The following is a 16,370-nucleotide window of genomic DNA, read 5'->3' on the forward strand; positions in this document are numbered from 1 at the left end:
CTGCTAACAGAAATGCTGTCTGCAACCTGCTATCCAGTTGGTATGGGATTTTTGTGCATTAAGGAGACTGAAGCTTTTTTTTTAACATCAGTCTCATCAACTATCTCTTCTGGATAACAAGTATTTAAATATCTTCTCCGTACCATCTGTTTAACCAGAGAGGTGGTGGATGCTCCATCCCTGGAGACACTCAAGGTGAGGCTGAACGGGGCTCTGAGCACCTGATGGAGCTGTAGGTATCCCTGCTCACTGCAGGGGGGTTGGACCAGATGGCTTTTAGGGTCCCTTCCAACTCAAACCATTCTACGAAGGTCTCTTCTAACTGAAGCCATTCTAAGATACGATACTGCCCAGAAGAGCCTTTATAAAACATGTTCTTAGCACATCTTTCTGTTTTGAATCACTTCAGACACTTTCTAGTTTTCCAGACCAATCTTTTAAAAATATCTGTTATCATTCAAATGGTTGGATGGAAGGATGCTGGTGCAGGTCAATTATTCAACACCCTCTTGCTTTAACAGCTGAGCTGTAGAATTGCATAGATTGGCCTTACAAATCCACAGAGGCACAGTGCCCACAAATGAAGTGCTGTCTGCTTTTAAAATGACAAACTTGCTATCGGAGGAACCTGGGGAATACGATCAATACATAAATCAACACCCTGGGGAAAAGAAATGGAATTGCAGGGTTTCTGCTCTGAAAGAACCAATTTTGTGAGTCATGCAGTTCACAAGTGAATGTTAGAGGAGTTCTTGGGCTTTAACTTTTTGCAGTGCAGAAGTTGCCAAACTCAACTGATTGCTCTGCCTATGAAAAAAGAAATAATTTCATATGCAAGGTTCCCCTCCTAATGCATGTTTAATTAAAAACTTAATTGACTTGAGCTAAGTATTTTTGGACCCTGGTAAAGTAAATGAACATCTGAAACTCCCTTGAGGCCATTATAACAAGCACTACCCAGAAAAAAAGGCTTTACCATGACACAGAGCAAAACCAAGATGTATGAAACAGCCAAGATGGTGGTGGGTGGATCTGAAGTGGGCAGTGGGGACCCCACACTAGGGCAGGGTTTTGTTCTGTTGCTGGAAACTGTTCTGGTTTCTGCTCTCCAAGAGATTTTCTTGTCTGTATTTCTATTATGTATAATACATATATTTAATGGAGGAGAATTTTGCAAGTAGTCATCTCACTGGAAAAGTGCTTGAACTGTTCTAATTAGTGCAGCCTTTGAGGACATCTTGTGATCTCACTGAAAAGGGAACAGCAGACAGTACTCTCCATTAATGGCCTGTGTAACTTTGTGGAGCTTTAAGAAAGAAAAGGGAAAAAACCCACAAGATCAACAATTAGAAATTCCATCTTGATATCTCTGGGCTGAAATAATCTGGTAAAATTACCGGGTAGGCTAACACCTGAAGATCCTTTGAGAGGACCCAATTCCCAGGATGCAGCTTTGGGAATTGCAGCTTTCTGTATCTGTGGGTTTGGTTTCCAGCTGAGTCTCAGCCAACCATCTCTGCTGGGGTGGCACGCAAGCCTTAGAGACCACCTAGCAAAGAGCAGAACACAGGGACATCCACAGAGACTCAGACCCAGAGCCACATGCAGCTATTTCTATATTCAACTGTTACTTATCAAAATTAATTAAAACTGATTGAGCAAATCTGCTAATATTAAGAGTCTGGTTACAAATTCTTTGAATCCAACCTGCATTCACCCGGTATCAATTGTATTTATCTAGCAGAAGTTAACAGCAGAATTTAGGCCTAAAATCCAAGCAGCCAAAGCACAGATTGGGCTGAGAACTTTGGGTAAGCACCTAGACTGATGCTGCTGGGAATTCATAAATAGTCCAGGTCTGTGGTTAATACCTTTAACGACCATAAGCAGCGTGTTTAGGATGCAGAGATGGGAGCAGCTGACACTTGGTTAACAGTCTAACACGAAAGATATCTACAGGAGGAATCATAGAACCACTGAGGTTGAAAAGATCACTAAAGATCACCAAGTCCAACCCCAACCCATCCCACCATTCCCACTAACCCATGTCCCTCAGTGCCACATCTCCATGGTTCTTGAACACCTCCCAGGACTCCACCACCTCCCTGGGCACCCTGTGCCAATCCATCACCAATCTTTCTGAGAACAGATCCTTCCTAACATTGAACCAGAAGCAATCAGGCTTATGGTGCTGCCTCACAGGACTGCTCAGGTTCCTCTTCATCTGGGCTGTGCTGTAGAAAGGCAAATTTCACAGGATCAGGAAGAAACAAGGCAAGAAGTAGCTTGTCTAATGGGATACCTAGGGAACTCAGTTTTTAATGAGGAAAGCCCTAGGGACTGGTATTTTAGTATGGCTATACAGATTATCTATACAGATAATCACTGGATAAAATACAGAACGTTTGCAAAAGGCTCAGAGCTGGACTCTCTTCACTTCCAGAAGCTGCTCTGGTCATGATGGAGAACTGTCTTTCCAAAGACGCCTCTGTCTGCATGATGAGAGCCATTCTCAGAGCTGGATGCTTTCTTTTTCAGCCTGAGAATTATGCATTTATGAGAATTTCAGCTTTTGCTCTCTGTGTTTTATCTGGTGAGAAGCTTTCTGCTGTGTGCAGAAAATGGGATTTGAGAGCAGTGCCACCACAGGTCTGACAGACTCTAAATCATACAGACTTCATTCCAGCACTCCGCTCTCCCATGGATGGGAGTAAAATTCAAGGAAGAAAGCAGAGGAGGAAGAATATTGCTCCATTTATTATAGAAACAGTAGCTTTGTAATGGTGAAGCCTGACTTCCTCTGAAAGCAGTCTTTTGATTGGAAAGCAGAATGTAGCCACCCTCTGTTATTATGTACAGAGACTTTTTTTTTAGTACATGCACACATACATTTATACATAGATATATAGTACATCTTCCCCTTCTTAGTGTTAGTCCTTCTTAGATGTGTGGCAGAATTCTTGTGTGACAGAAGCTCAAACAGCAAAAGCACATAGGATGGAAGTGGGAGCAGAGTGCATATTCTCTCACTGAGATGAGAAAGGCGTTCAGCAGAATTAAATGTTTCCAAATTTCATTAAGATCAGGTTGCCAGAGCCAGAGCTGGAGCCAGTCATGAAAAACAGTATAAGTAAAAAGAAGGTAATTTCATGTTTTCCTATTCCAGGTCAGGCAGTGGAAAGCAAGAAGATCACTACTGTGAAAGTAGGTCTTCTGGGATCCTTAGGACTCAGCCTGACCAGCAATACATTTCTGGGCTTTGTTCATGAGCTCTTGACCAGATAAAGCGATTCATGTTTTTCATTCATTTCTCCACTTGCTTTACGTTTGCTCCTGGAAAGGATAAGATTTTGATATGATGGATTTTTGTTCTGTTCCTAAAAAGACGTGTATTCCATCACACAGTAGTTCATCTTAGTGAACTACTAGGTGCCCAATCCATTTTAAGCCTCTTTCATGGTATAACAGATTGATTTTCCCTCTCTGCTGCTCCTTCTGAGCCCAGCAGCCATGCGTGGGGCACAGCTGGGCAGCACAGCGGAGGTGCCAGCATGCACACCCTTAGTATCTGACCAGCACGAGTTATGGTGCTGGCTGGCTCCCTCAGCAGCTCCATCTCTTGCATTCCTGTGCTGACCTTGCATTTACATCCCTGCCCTTCTCCTGTCATCCAGATTTTATGACCTAGTAAGATTCACACATTGAATAATAAAACAAACCCTTGGAGTCTAATGCCTGATTTCCACCACGTGTTCCTTCCATCTCCCCAGAGCTTGCTTACTTCTGAAGCAAAGCACCACAGCCAGAGTTTGATTTCCCATCCAAGTGAAGCAGCGTGTTTCTCATTCTGCTAGTTTAAATTCATCCTCATTTCACCTGACACTTTTGTGAGCATTCAGATCAGGTGTGTATTCTCAGCAACATCTGTGGGCAATTATCCCACACAGATCCTGCATTGCTCCATTCAGTTTTCCACCCGTGGAGCTGCAAGACGTGGCATGGCATTAGTTAAGCTAAAGACAAATGATGCTGATTTTGAGATCCTCAAACATATCCTAAAGTGTGGAATGCCACCAGACAACTTCTAGTTCTTCATCTATGAATCACATCGGTAAAAAGACCCTGGTCTATCCTGAATTTGGGAATGCCTTGGAAAAAAATATGATCAATTTGCTGTTGCTTCATTCTTCGCTATAGCGTAGTCTCTGTTACATTTGTGCTTGATGTCTAACCCGTTTGATGTGGGTGGGCAGCGATAAGATTTGAAAGGAGATAATTACAGCCAAAAATAAACCACAATTACATTTATTGATTGTTAAAAATATAATTCAGCTGTTTGCAAAGGAGAATGTGATATGTCATCGTAGCATGGGAAGGTCTGAGATTTAATGTTCCGGCCCCCAAAAATCATCCTGTTCAATTATTTTGCTTTCTGCAATGTTCCTGTCTATCTGAGTGCTTCTTAGCTCATGATTTCCTACCCTGAATCCTCCCTGAAGGTGAGGCACCTCCACTTGGTCATCACCAAGAGATGAAGTCTTTGTTAAGGAGCTCCAACCACACCAGAATCATAATGTGTGTGAATGGGGCTGGGTGCTGGGCTCTGCTGATCAGAATTAAGCAGCAAGAGGATGCATTTTCAGTTAAGACTGTAGAACAGGAACAGTGATGTTCTTTGGAGCAGACTGGTGGCACAAGAGCTGTCAGCAAATTTGTGCCATTCAGGAAAAATTGTGCTTTGGAAATACTCTGCCCACCTTGCTATGGTAGGATGCACTTCTTCGAAGTCTTTTAGGGCTTTCCGAGGTACCTATGATTTTTGGGGTATAGCTTGCCTTTAGGAGACCACTGGATCTGTTGGCTCTGTCTTCAGTTCAGCCCAATGTGGCTTCCCGGGCTAGAGCTGCATGGCCCGATGAAGGCAGGAAAGTCTCAGAGAAGAGCTCAGCTTGTGTCTGTGATACAAGAGAAGCTTGTGGTCCTTTCCAACATGCTTCCCATGTCCAAGCAAGAAGTTCAAGCTATGGCAGCAGAGGCTTGGTAGGAGCAGGTCTGGGTTTGGTCTCTGGGATGTGCAATGGTGTATGGAAGAAAACAAAACAAGGGAATGGTTGCATTCATGTCACTGTTGCTCCGAGGTGTTGCCAATACGGATGTCTCCTTTTCCACTTGGACAATGCTCTGTTTGTTCAAGTTTAATGGGTTGCAGAAACCATAACACCTTGCTACGGGAGTTGCCATTGAAGGCATTGGTTTGTCTTTCAGTGGTTTCCCTTCTGCAATATCTGTAGCACAGTGCCAGGTGTCCACTGGAAACCTTCCTCCCATCTCCTCCCAATTACTCAGCCTCATCCTTGTCAGCCTGCCATCAAGCCAAGCAGCCTTGTGAGGCATTAATGTGTTTCGTGGTTGTAGTTAGCTTGCCAGCATCAATGACATTTGGAAAGACAGTGATGAGTCATACAAGAGAAATGGTTACTGCCTTCTGCTTTTTTATGTATGTATATAATTAGATCTTTGCAGCACAAGAGAAAGCAGCCCTTGTCCAGCTTGTCAGGACAATAATAGAAAGGGAAAAGAAAATCTTCTTTGGCAACTTACTTCAGCCTGAGAAGTGGTTTTCATGATAAGTGTCAGACATGATATTTTTTTTTTCCCTCAGAGATTTATGATACAATTTCATTGCTGTTGCCAGAAATACAGTAGAGTCATGAAACACAACTGTTGGAAGTAAGTAAAAATTCTGCAGCTATTTAAATAGGCACCGGACTGTGGCACTCTGTGGGATAAATTGCCTTTTTCCTCTGGTGGTTTTGTGCTCTCCTCCCACTCAGAACACCACGTATGACTCTGGCACTGCTGCTCTTTCCTTCCGAGGTAAGCATTTGCAACACCCCTCCCTCACATTAGACACTAAACATTATCACACAGAACCCAGACCTTGATGCTGATTCATTGAGCAGTTTTTGGCAAGTAATGGAAGCTGACAGAAACGTCCACCCATTTCTGATGACACAGCTTGAGAGTTGTGGTACCTCTTGGGCTTGAATTTCTCGAAGGGCTTTGAGAGCCCAAATTGCCCACTGAGTTACACAATGCTGCTGCAAACCCAGCCTTGGTATCCCAGTCTGGGCACTTATGGGGAATGTTAGCCTTACTCACTGAGTCTTGGTTTATGGCTCATTAATACATAGGGGAAATACCGAGGCTCCTTCTGGACAATAAGCTTTTGTTTGCAAAACAGGGTGATCCATAAGCAGGGAAAGCAGGGTTCCCATGTTACAAACCTGACCATCTGATAATCAGGATGTGCCCTTTCACAGGCAGAAACATTTTGCTGAGAAGTACTACCAAATTTCTGTTGGATTATCAGTCAGTGTGCAAGGATTGTGATCTGGCAGCATTAGAACTTTTTCCAGGGGATAAATTGCCCAAGGTCCCCTCAAGGTGTCAGATGAAGATTCAGATGGTGCTGCTCGCTGCCATAGAGAGAAATGACAGTCCCACAGTCTGTGTTCCAGAGATTCCCATAAAATCACCCTTGTCTTTCTCCTGCTCTCTGTTGTGGGTGCCCCGTCCTGCTCTTTGTTTGCATTCCCAACACCAGTGAAGACTGGAGTGGATCAGCACTGGAATGGAAGGTTTTTATTCTGTTTTCAGGTTTGGTCTTGGAAGTTTTGAAGGACATGTCCTTTCTCCTCTCCAAGTGGAATCCATTCGGTGAGCCCAAATTTGAAGAGAGTGTATAAACAGGAGGGGGAACGGCTGTTTATGAGGGTGGATAGAGATAGGACAAGGAGGAATGGTTTTAAACTGAGACAGGGGAGGTTTAGGTCAGATATTAGGAGGAAGTTTTTCAACCAGAGGGTGGTGAAGCACTGTAACAGGTTGCCCAAGGAGGCTGTGGATGCCCCATCCCTGGAGGCATTCAAGGCCAGGCTGGATGTGGCTCTGGGCAGCCTGGTCTGCTGGTTGGCGACCCTGCACATAGCAGGGGGTTGGAACTGGATGATCATTGTGGTCCTTTTCAACCCAGGCCATTCTATGATTCTATGAAAATTGCCCATAGGATGAAAAATGTTGGGCACTTCATAAAAGCACCCCAGTACTTACAAACGCTTGCTGCTATTTTCTTCTACTCCATCTGTAATCCCACAACTGTATAAATCTTCTCTTTGCCTTCAAATAATGATTGCTGTGATAATAAATGCCTGATGAACTCTGTTCTAGGCTCCAGCAATTCCCATCGATTTCACAGGGTATATTTTGGGAGGATCCTGATTTTTCAGCAGAACAATATAGGGCTACATGTCATTCCATGCTCTTTACTTCAACTATGTAAATTAGACAACTGGGACTGGCAAAATGAGGAGCATGTATCCCCTCCACAGCCTTTGGAGAAGGGAGCAGAGCAGCAATGCAAAGCAGCTGAGCTGCTGAGATGACGGCAGAGCTTCACACCTGGCTGAATCAAGATTGACAGGAAGGCAAATGCTCACTTCTTCCTTCTACTCTCCATGCAGTTGCCCTGCATAAACAACGCTGAACAAGGGGCCTTCACACGAGGCTCCTCCTGAAAAGAAAAAGAGAAAATAAAACACATCTGACATTACTCAGGGCCTATTTATCCAGTCCCATGTAGATAGAATCTATAATCATAGAATCACAGAATCATGGACTGGCCTAGGTTGGAAGGAACATCAAGCATCATGAAGCTCCAACCCCCTGCCACATGCAGGGCCACCAACCTCCACATTTAATACCAGACCAGGCTGCCCAGGGCCCCATCCAACCTGGCCTTGAACACCTCCAGGAATGGGGCATCCACAGCCTTTCTGGGCAGCTGTTCCAGCACCTCACCACTCTCTGTGTAAAAAACTTCCCCCTGACATCCAACCTAAATCTCCCCTCCCTCAACTTAAAACCATTTCCCCTTGTCCTGCAGTTATCAATCCTTTCAAAGAGTCGGCTCCCCTCCTATTTATAGGCTCCCATTAGGTACTGAAAGGCCGCAATGAGGTCACCCCACAGTCTTCTTTCCTCCAGGCTGAACAAACCTCCCTCAGCCTGACTTCATCTGTCTTCTGCAGCCCTCTGATCATCTTTGTGGCCCTCTTCTGGACCCTCTCCAACAGCTCCCTAAAGAGGAGGTAGGTAGGTAGATAGATAGATAGATGGATGGATGGATGGATGGATAGTTGTGATATCAATTTTTTTTCCCTTTCTTTTTCCTGTTTAATTTCACTGCTGGAGTTGAAAAGCACCACTTAAAGTAGATTGTATTACTTTCAAAAGGTGATCTGCTATTTCTGAAGAAACAAACCCGACGTAAAACACTCCAGACTCGCTCATCCAAAAAACAAAAAAACCAAAAAACAACAAAAAAAAACCCCAACTCATTTTGCAGACTAGGGACCCGAAGGGAGGTGGCTCCGGGAGGCGGGGCGGGGCGGGGCGGGGCGGCAGCACCGCGGTCTCCCGGAGGATTGGGGCCGGGGTACCGCCTGCTGCCGGTAAGTGCAGCCCGGCTGGGGGCACCGGGAGACCCCCGGCACTGAGCCGGGAGTGCTGGCTGTGCCTCCCCGAGCTCTCTTTGCAGGGGGTTTTCTACGCGGGTTGGGGCTTTGCGTGCTCGGGGGTGGGGGTTTTGTACCCCCAGGGATGTGCAGTTCGCCCGTGGGGATTCCGCACCCCTTAGGATATGGGGTTTTGAATCCCGGGTGATGGCGTTTTGAACTCCCGCATCACGGGGTTTTGCATCCCGGGGGGTGCGGGTTTGCATCTCGGATGCTGGTAGCCGCAGGGTTGGGGATCTGCAGCCCCCACGGTTGGGGGTTTTGCACCCCCACCACATGGGGTTTTGCATCCTGGGGACTGCGGGTTTGCATCTTGGGTGCTGGTAGTCCCGGGGCTGGGGGGTCTGTACTCTACATCTTGAAGATCTGTAGCCCCAGCAGTTGCGGTTTTGCAGCCCTCGGGTTGTGAGCTTGCATCCTGCAGATTGAGGTTCACACCTTGGCTTTTGGGGTTTTGCAACCCCGACACCTGTGGGCCCTCTGGCCCTCACACTGCAGGTTTAACTTTGCCCTGAGTTTTACTGCTTCCTGCCAGCTCCTTGGAGAAGAGCAGCAGACTCACTTCTTCAGGGTTTGATGCACGGCGGTGGAGCAGACGATGCTCACATGCAGCCCAACTCCAAGCAGTGAGTGGGAATGGACTGAGTGGGGTCCTGCATGCTGCACCCCACTGCTGCTCTATGATGCTGCTGTGATGCTTCACCCGGCTGTGGCCATGGTCAGGTCTGAAGGTAAGGATCGTGCTTGCTGCTGGTGTGTTTGCAGACCTGGTCTAGAATTATTCTGCTCTGATTTGGAGGTGGGAAGAAATCATCTTTTGTACTAAAAATGCTACTCTGCAGATGGAAAAGGCAGAGAGAGAAGTGCTGGGGAGTGCTTGCTGGTGCAGCCTCCTTTTAGGCATGCTTTACATGCCTGAAGAGCTTTGTGGGTCCCTTCCAACTCAGGATATTCTGTGGTTCACTGCTTTGCAGGTGGGAGCACAGTGGGGAGGCATAGCTGTGTGTTGTCCTGTGCTTTTACTTCGTTAGCAGGGTCTGGCAGCAAAGTACATCCCTTGAAGGATGGCCCATCCTGTTTTGTCCCAGAAGTTTTAAGATTACTGCTTTTCTGTGTTAACAAGGCTCCAGGTGACTCAGGAGAAGCATTTCTTAGCAAGCAAGCAAGAAGTTGCTGGCTTATCTGTAGAACACAGTGTGCAGACGTACTTCCAGAGACTCGATGTGGGGATGCTTGAAATGCAGCCAGGAGCAGCAGGACCCTGTTGCTTGCACCCTGACCCAGACCTGAAGTTTCAAGCATCCACCAACCCTTCTTTTTGCTGAGTATTTCTTGCTGGAGAAATGCATAGATGGCCAGATGAGGAGCGCCTGATTTCCAGCTGCTCAGTGTGCCTTTGTGTCATAACCAAACAACAATACGAGTGTTTCTTTGATGCTTTGTGAGCGTGCACACGTTTTTCACCTCTGTTTGAGCACTGTTGTGTCCTTCTCCTAGACGTATCCTGCATTATAAGCAGCTTGCTGTTAGATTCTCACTAGGAAAGACCTTCTAAGCCAGCCTGTACCAGTAACTAAGGTGGTACTCGAGCATCATAGAGAGACTGCAAAGACACTCTGAGAGCTGAGTTCTCCTTGAAGTTTTAGAGCAGCGTGTGCTCATGGATCATCACCAGAGCAGCTGTGTGTAAGTAATGATCTGCTTTGTTTGCACAGATGCTTACACATATCAAAGAATCACGTAGGCACGCGTGATGGGCAGATGTGACTGCTAAGCTCGTGTTTCAGTGTCGCATCTAAAAACCTCAGGCAGCAAACACTGAGCTCCCATCTATAATTATTCAGGTGCAGAGGAAAAACAGGAGAAAAACTTGAAATTGAGTGAAATCTGAGTTTTCTATGTCTTGGGAGCCCATCTTAATGCTGTGAGGCCTGACCCGAAAAATTGCAGAAAAGCTTTTATGAGGCTCAGTGATGGAGCATTAAATGGAAGGAGAAATTTAGCTGTGAAGTAGCGGACTTCAGTGATGATGCAAGGGGAGGAACCTGATTGCTTCCTACCTTTGTGTGTGCAGCAGTGGGCTCAGAGCTGAGCACTGCTGTTCAGGAAGGAGATCTTTAGATCATGAAAAGGTCATCTTAGTGCTAAGTGCCAATCAAAAGCAGCAAACAGCATTAGGAATTGCAGCAAGAAGGAATCAGAAACAGAACAGGGAACATCATTATGTCATTATATAAATCCACAGTGCTTTTACTTCTTGGAAATTGTTTGCAGGTTTGGTTTATCACAGTGTTAGAGGAGCTGCAGGGGTGTCCAGGAGCCTGAAATTGCTTCTGTATGAGGAATAAGCAAGTTGTTGAGGGCTCTTCATGCTGACCAAGTGGTTATGAGGGTGCTGGGGAGTGTGACAGACATTAAAGGGCCCATCACTGGTATATTGGGTCATGGGAACGTTTATCCTGACCCACTGAGGAGCTGGGAGCATCCCTGCTGTCCCTCAGAAGGGAACACAAGTCTGCTGCACCCAAGACCCTAAATTACTTGCTTGCCATAAGGTCCCTATGGGATTACTGGCAGCTCTGGTTGCAATTCAGAGCATGGGATGGAGCTGCCCACTGTCCTCCACCTGCAGGAGAAAAATCATACATTCAGAGCCTAAAAAACAAACAGGACCATCCAGGCTATATATAAACTATGGATTATAAAAGCACCCAGCCTAGGTTAGCAGTCTGTGGATAGCATGAGTTGATCCCAAGAATGTATTTTGTGGCTATGGCTTGCTGCTACGTGGGACTTAGCAGAGCTGCTTTAATTTGGCTTACAGTTGCTTGCTTGAGCTCCCTCCGTTCTCAGCACTCTTCACTTGTCCTTCAAAGGAGAGCTTTTAATTGCCAGGGAGAACTTCAGCCAGCGTGGCACATTGTATCAGACACTTCTGAGCTGATGACCATGGGATGGTGATGGCAGAGGCACAACAGGGTGTGTGGATTTTTTTCTTGAAGCCAACAGAACATAAATGTTTTCCGTACTTCCTTTCACCATGCATTGAAGTGTTAATATTTTCCCCTTTTTCTCTCTTGCAGCTCTTAACGGTGGGAAGATGCTGATGGACAAAAATGAGTCGTGGCCCTCTAATTTCTCTTCTACATCATCCTTTGTGGAAGGAGCTGGCAAATGGGCAAGGATTGGCCTCCAGGAGGTGGCCATCGGGCTCGTACTCACCCTCATTGACTTGGTCACACTCCTGGGAAATACAGTAGTCTTTATTTGCCCAGTGGTGGAAAAGAGGCTACGGACTGTCACCTACATGTTTATCATGTCTTTGGCCATGGCAGACTTCCTTGTCGCTTGCCTCGTCATGCCGTTCAGGTAAGAAGTGCTCTCCCAAGATCTGAATGCTGGGTCAGTGATTACAGATGTTTTTGTGCCTCAGTTTCCCGACCCAAACCTGTTGGTGAGGTTTCCTTTGTCATGATTGGAGTCTTCTCTTGCTAGGTATGGAGGGGCTGAATGGAGCCAGTCTGAATGTTGCTGAATGTTTTGGCAGCATTTGGAGGATGGGAGGTGGGGACAGCCCCTGGTGTGTCATCATTAATTGCAATGACTGCGTGGGTGCTGCTAATGTTTCAAAGGTAGAGCAAATCACGGAGGGTATTTTCCCCTCATCTCTCCCAGTCTATTGAAATCAGCAGAGTGAAATTACGTGCAGTTGGTTTTATACTGCTTTAACCTTCTCTTTTATCTTCTGGTAGTGGGAGGGAGAAGTAAAAATAATCCTTACATCTTTACTTGTGTAAGAGAACTAATGATTTCAGATTAATGGACTTGATAGGCTATTGCAATGGTGTTATTCTTCATATTCATGGCAGAACACTGAATTTTTATTGTTCCTTCTGGCTCAGCCAATGCAACAGTGGGGTTTGTTGGGAAGATTGGTGACCTTTCAAGACAGATCATTTGCTTACATCAACAGACAAGAAACACTGCAGCGTTCAGCAGGAAATCAAATGTGATTCACTGCGTCTGGGGAATTGTTTTACATATATTACCATTGCAAATTGGTAACTGTCACTGTTATCAAAACAAAGGCCATCTCCTCCTCACTCTGTACAAAAGTAAGGATTTTGCTTTAGTAGAAGTAGGGTAATTTATGTTCACCCTATATTTAATGTAGGAAGTGGTAGAGTCCCATCCCTGGAAGTATTAAAGATGTGTGGATGTGGCTTGAGGGACCTGATTTGGTGCTGGGACTTGATAATCTCAAAGATCTTTTCCAACCTGGAAGATCCTATGGTTCTATGAAACCAAAGCAGCTTGCTTGTGGGCTCTGCTGTCTCATGCTGCCAAGTGGCCATAAGTCTGCGTACGGCAGGTGGCTGCGCTGCATTCAGTGCTCTTGGAGCTGTATAAAGCAGCTGAAGTCTGTTACCCCAGGGACTTGGTTACAGCTCAGCTGTAGGATGGCTTAACCTGCTCGTACCCCATTGAAGTCACTGGGAATGAGGCAGAGACCTCACCAGGAGATTCATTTTGCTGATGGTTCTCAGCTGCACATCCACGTAGCTCTTCCAAATTGCAGTTTGCTCCTCAGCGGGCATGGCAGCACATGTCAAAGGGAAGGAAAAGAGCTGGAGCCCTTCAACAGCACTGTACTCTGCTAATGCACTCAGAGCAGTTATCGTGCTTTAAAACAACCTTTCCCAGTAGTTTTAATGAACTGCTGCTAATTAAATGCAGAGCAGGCGTTGATTCCTAGCTCCTGACATCATGTTGGCTGTTTCTGCCAACCTAAAAGCCCACCTAAGGGCACTGCAGTGCTGTTGCTCTGCTTCCACTGTACTTGACCGTAAAGCTGTGAAGTTAGAGGATAATTAAAGCTCTGCAGGAACAGATTGTTACTCAGCTCTCCACATCAAATCCACACAATGGTTGTTTCAGCAGCGCTCCAGGAGCTACAGAGAGGGGAAGCAAACTGCATCTAGCTGAATGCTATAGGAACAGGCATCAGCTTTCCTACAGCTGCCATATGTTCCTTCCATCGCTGCTCACTTCTTATAGGCCCCTCTGACTTTGCTGGGAATAATTTTGGCATAAGGCCTGCTTTTTGCTGGTGTGTTTCCTTGGTTGAGGCGTTTCTGAGCTATTTAAGGTACAAACTGCATAGGCTTCCTACTAACCTCTATTCTTTTAACCCGAGAGTTGAAAAGTGGGCACCTTCCACACCTTAGGAACTGAGGAGGATTGATAAAGGTCAGGGCTTCAAAGGGCACTGGAAAAAGCTGTGATAAACAAAGCTGTGCAGATGTAAACGCGAGGGACTCTGGGAACAGAGCACTTCTTACAACACAAGCAGGAAGGATGGGTTTGATCTTCTTCAGCCTCGTACTACGCACGGGTTAATGGCTTGGATTGCACTTGGAGGGCTAATCTCTGGTGTCCAACTGATCTTAGCTTTGCTGTGCTCCTCTTGAGCACCTCCATGTGAAAAATATTATTTCAGTGCAATCCTGATATATGTTAAATCAGCCTTTCTAGCTTTGGTTTCTACCCATTTCTCTTGCAGCATCATTTACGAGGTGACGGGGATGTGGTTGTTTGGGAAGCTGTTCTGCAAGGTCTGGATTTCCTTTGATGTCATGTTCTGCACCGCTTCCATTGTCACTCTGTGCTTTATCAGCTTGGACAGATACTGCTCTGTGGTGACCCCATCTCACTATTCCAGAAGGATGTCCCGTGGCAGGTGAGTGCAGTTGCTCCTCATTCCAGCTCCCTCCAAATTTTCACTTGGCCACAGCCCGTAACAAGTACGGACCAAATAAGCTGTTGGCATTTTCTGCCCCAAATCAGAACTATGTGACAAAAGAAACTTTGCTCCATTTAAAGTTTTGTAGAATGTTCCTCCTGTCAAGGTTTCATGTGAAGCACTGAAGTGAGGACTGCAGGGTGGAAAAGGTTGACTGAGGGTAATGGCTGGATGCTAATACTGAAACCAATCAGAGAAATCTACCTGCTCTAACTTTAAATATTAATAATAAATCCTTTGTCAAACCTTTCTTCCTGATTTTTTTTTTTTTAATTTTATTTTTATTTTTCCACCTGGCTCAGAGCACCTCTTACACTGACCCCAATTCTGCAAGCCACAGATCCTAGTACTCAATTATCAGAGTTGTTCATGTATGGACTTATTGTACTCCAGCTTTTTCTATGCTCGGTGGCTTCTCAAAGCCCTCTGGGACTACTGAACAGTGATATCCCACAAAGGTTACCATGGGGATTGAATTGTACTGGATGTTCTCAACTCAAAGTAACTCAGACCCTCTGTCCCCTCCCCGTCTCTTTCCTTTGGCAGATGCGTTGTGATGACCTGCACAGTCTGGGTATATTCCTCCCTTATCTCCTTTCTTCCCGTCATGAAGGGCTGGAATGAGATCCCCGGGGTGGATTTCGATGCAGGCAGAGAATGCATCTTCGTCACCAACTGGATTTTTGCCATCGTAGCATCTGCTCTTGCGTTTTTCGTCCCCTTCATGGTCATGTGCAGTATGTACTTCTTCATCTATCGAGCTTCCCGGCTCAAGGCCACTCGTATCATGTCTCAGACCCTGGAGATCCACTACCACCCTAACAGCAAGCGGCAGAACCACCTGCAGCTGGAGAACAAGGCCACACGGACCATCAGCATCATCATTTCTGTCTTTGTGCTGTGTTGGCTGCCGTACTTTGTCCTGAACGTGTGGCTTGCTGCCAGGGGCAGCAACTCCGCAAGCACAGTCCTGGTTGAAACCTTCAAGATCATCACTTGGCTAGGGTACTGCAATTCCACTATCAACCCCGTGCTCTACGCTTTCCTCAACAGGGACTTCCAGCGGGCCCTGAGGAAGCTGCTCATCTGCAGGCACAGGTCTCAGGTGGACACTGGAGAAGACATGGTTTCCATAGCCACCTTCACCAAAACTGCTCCAGACTTGGACTACAGCATTACAGTGCCAGTGCCCAGTGATGCTCAGAAGGGCAAGCCCAAGCAATAGGGTCCGGAACCAGTTGCTGGAGGAGGTGGTACAGAACATGCAAGAGCGTGTCCTAATGGGAAAATAAATGTCTTGAAAATAGGGGAAGAAGGGACTGGAATGTGACAGCTGGGGGCATATGGTTAAAATGCAATTATACCGCAGTTCTATGAACAAGAACCACGTTGTTACAGCAAATGGAGCAAATTCCCTCCTGGGTAATTATTTTTTAAAATGAGTGCTTCCTAAGACAAATTCAATCTTCATGCTGGAGAAATATTTCAGTATGATAACATCAACTTGACTTACTCTGTATACATTGTGGTCACTTCCTACAGCTTAAGTTGGAACAATCTTTCTGATCCAGCAACTATAGCTCTTATCTTGCACTTCACATTATAAATTTAACCAGTTTTAGCAGTGCACCTGTGTCATTCTGTGAACGGGAGACGAGGGGAAGGATGTGGCCAAAGAGCAAAGCTGGTGTTCAACGAAGGCAGCACGGGGCTCAGCTGCAGGCTCTCTGCAGTCTGAGCTGCAGGTTACAGGGACCCAACACCAGCAAAGTTACTTGCCTGTAATGCACTGTGATGTCTGTGCAGCTATGCCACGAGCTGAGCTATGCAGTACTGATGGACCCCACGCCTGTAAAAATGTTGAAGTACCTCATGCCTTGCTTCCTGCTTTGTCTGTATCTCCTTTCCTTGCAGCACTGGGCAAGTACAGGTCAGGAAAGTAAACCAGTTACAGATACAGACTAGCTGCCAGACTAGATGCCAGTTCTAGC

At 46.0% G+C, this 16,370-nt stretch overlaps 1 protein-coding gene across 3 annotated transcripts; it reads left to right on the top strand.

Moving 5' to 3' along the window:
• The first annotated feature begins 8,535 nt into the window (after window positions 1-8,535).
• On the top strand, window positions 8,536-16,343 carry LOC100538367 (octopamine receptor-like). Of its 3 annotated transcripts, none has more exons than XM_019615064.2 (6): window positions 8,536-9,307; window positions 9,700-10,262; window positions 11,453-11,555; window positions 11,660-11,945; window positions 14,140-14,316; window positions 14,926-16,343. In XM_019615064.2, exons 3-6 carry the CDS (start codon window positions 11,531-11,533, stop codon window positions 15,602-15,604), a joined length of 1,167 nt encoding a protein of 388 aa, XP_019470609.1. In that variant the 5' UTR covers window positions 8,536-9,307; window positions 9,700-10,262; window positions 11,453-11,530; the 3' UTR covers window positions 15,605-16,343. The 3 variants fall into 3 exon arrangements, with proteins under 3 accessions (XP_019470609.1, XP_010708888.1, XP_010708889.1); XM_010710586.3 differs by having other exon boundaries at window positions 10,074-10,262; XM_010710587.3 differs by lacking the exon at window positions 11,453-11,555 and having other exon boundaries at window positions 8,537-9,307; window positions 10,074-10,262.
• Window positions 16,344-16,370: the final 27 nt, after the last annotated feature.

This window comes from Meleagris gallopavo, chromosome 4 (genome assembly GCF_000146605.3).
Source record: "Meleagris gallopavo isolate NT-WF06-2002-E0010 breed Aviagen turkey brand Nicholas breeding stock chromosome 4, Turkey_5.1, whole genome shotgun sequence".
Lineage (NCBI taxonomy): Eukaryota > Metazoa > Chordata > Aves > Galliformes > Phasianidae > Meleagris > Meleagris gallopavo.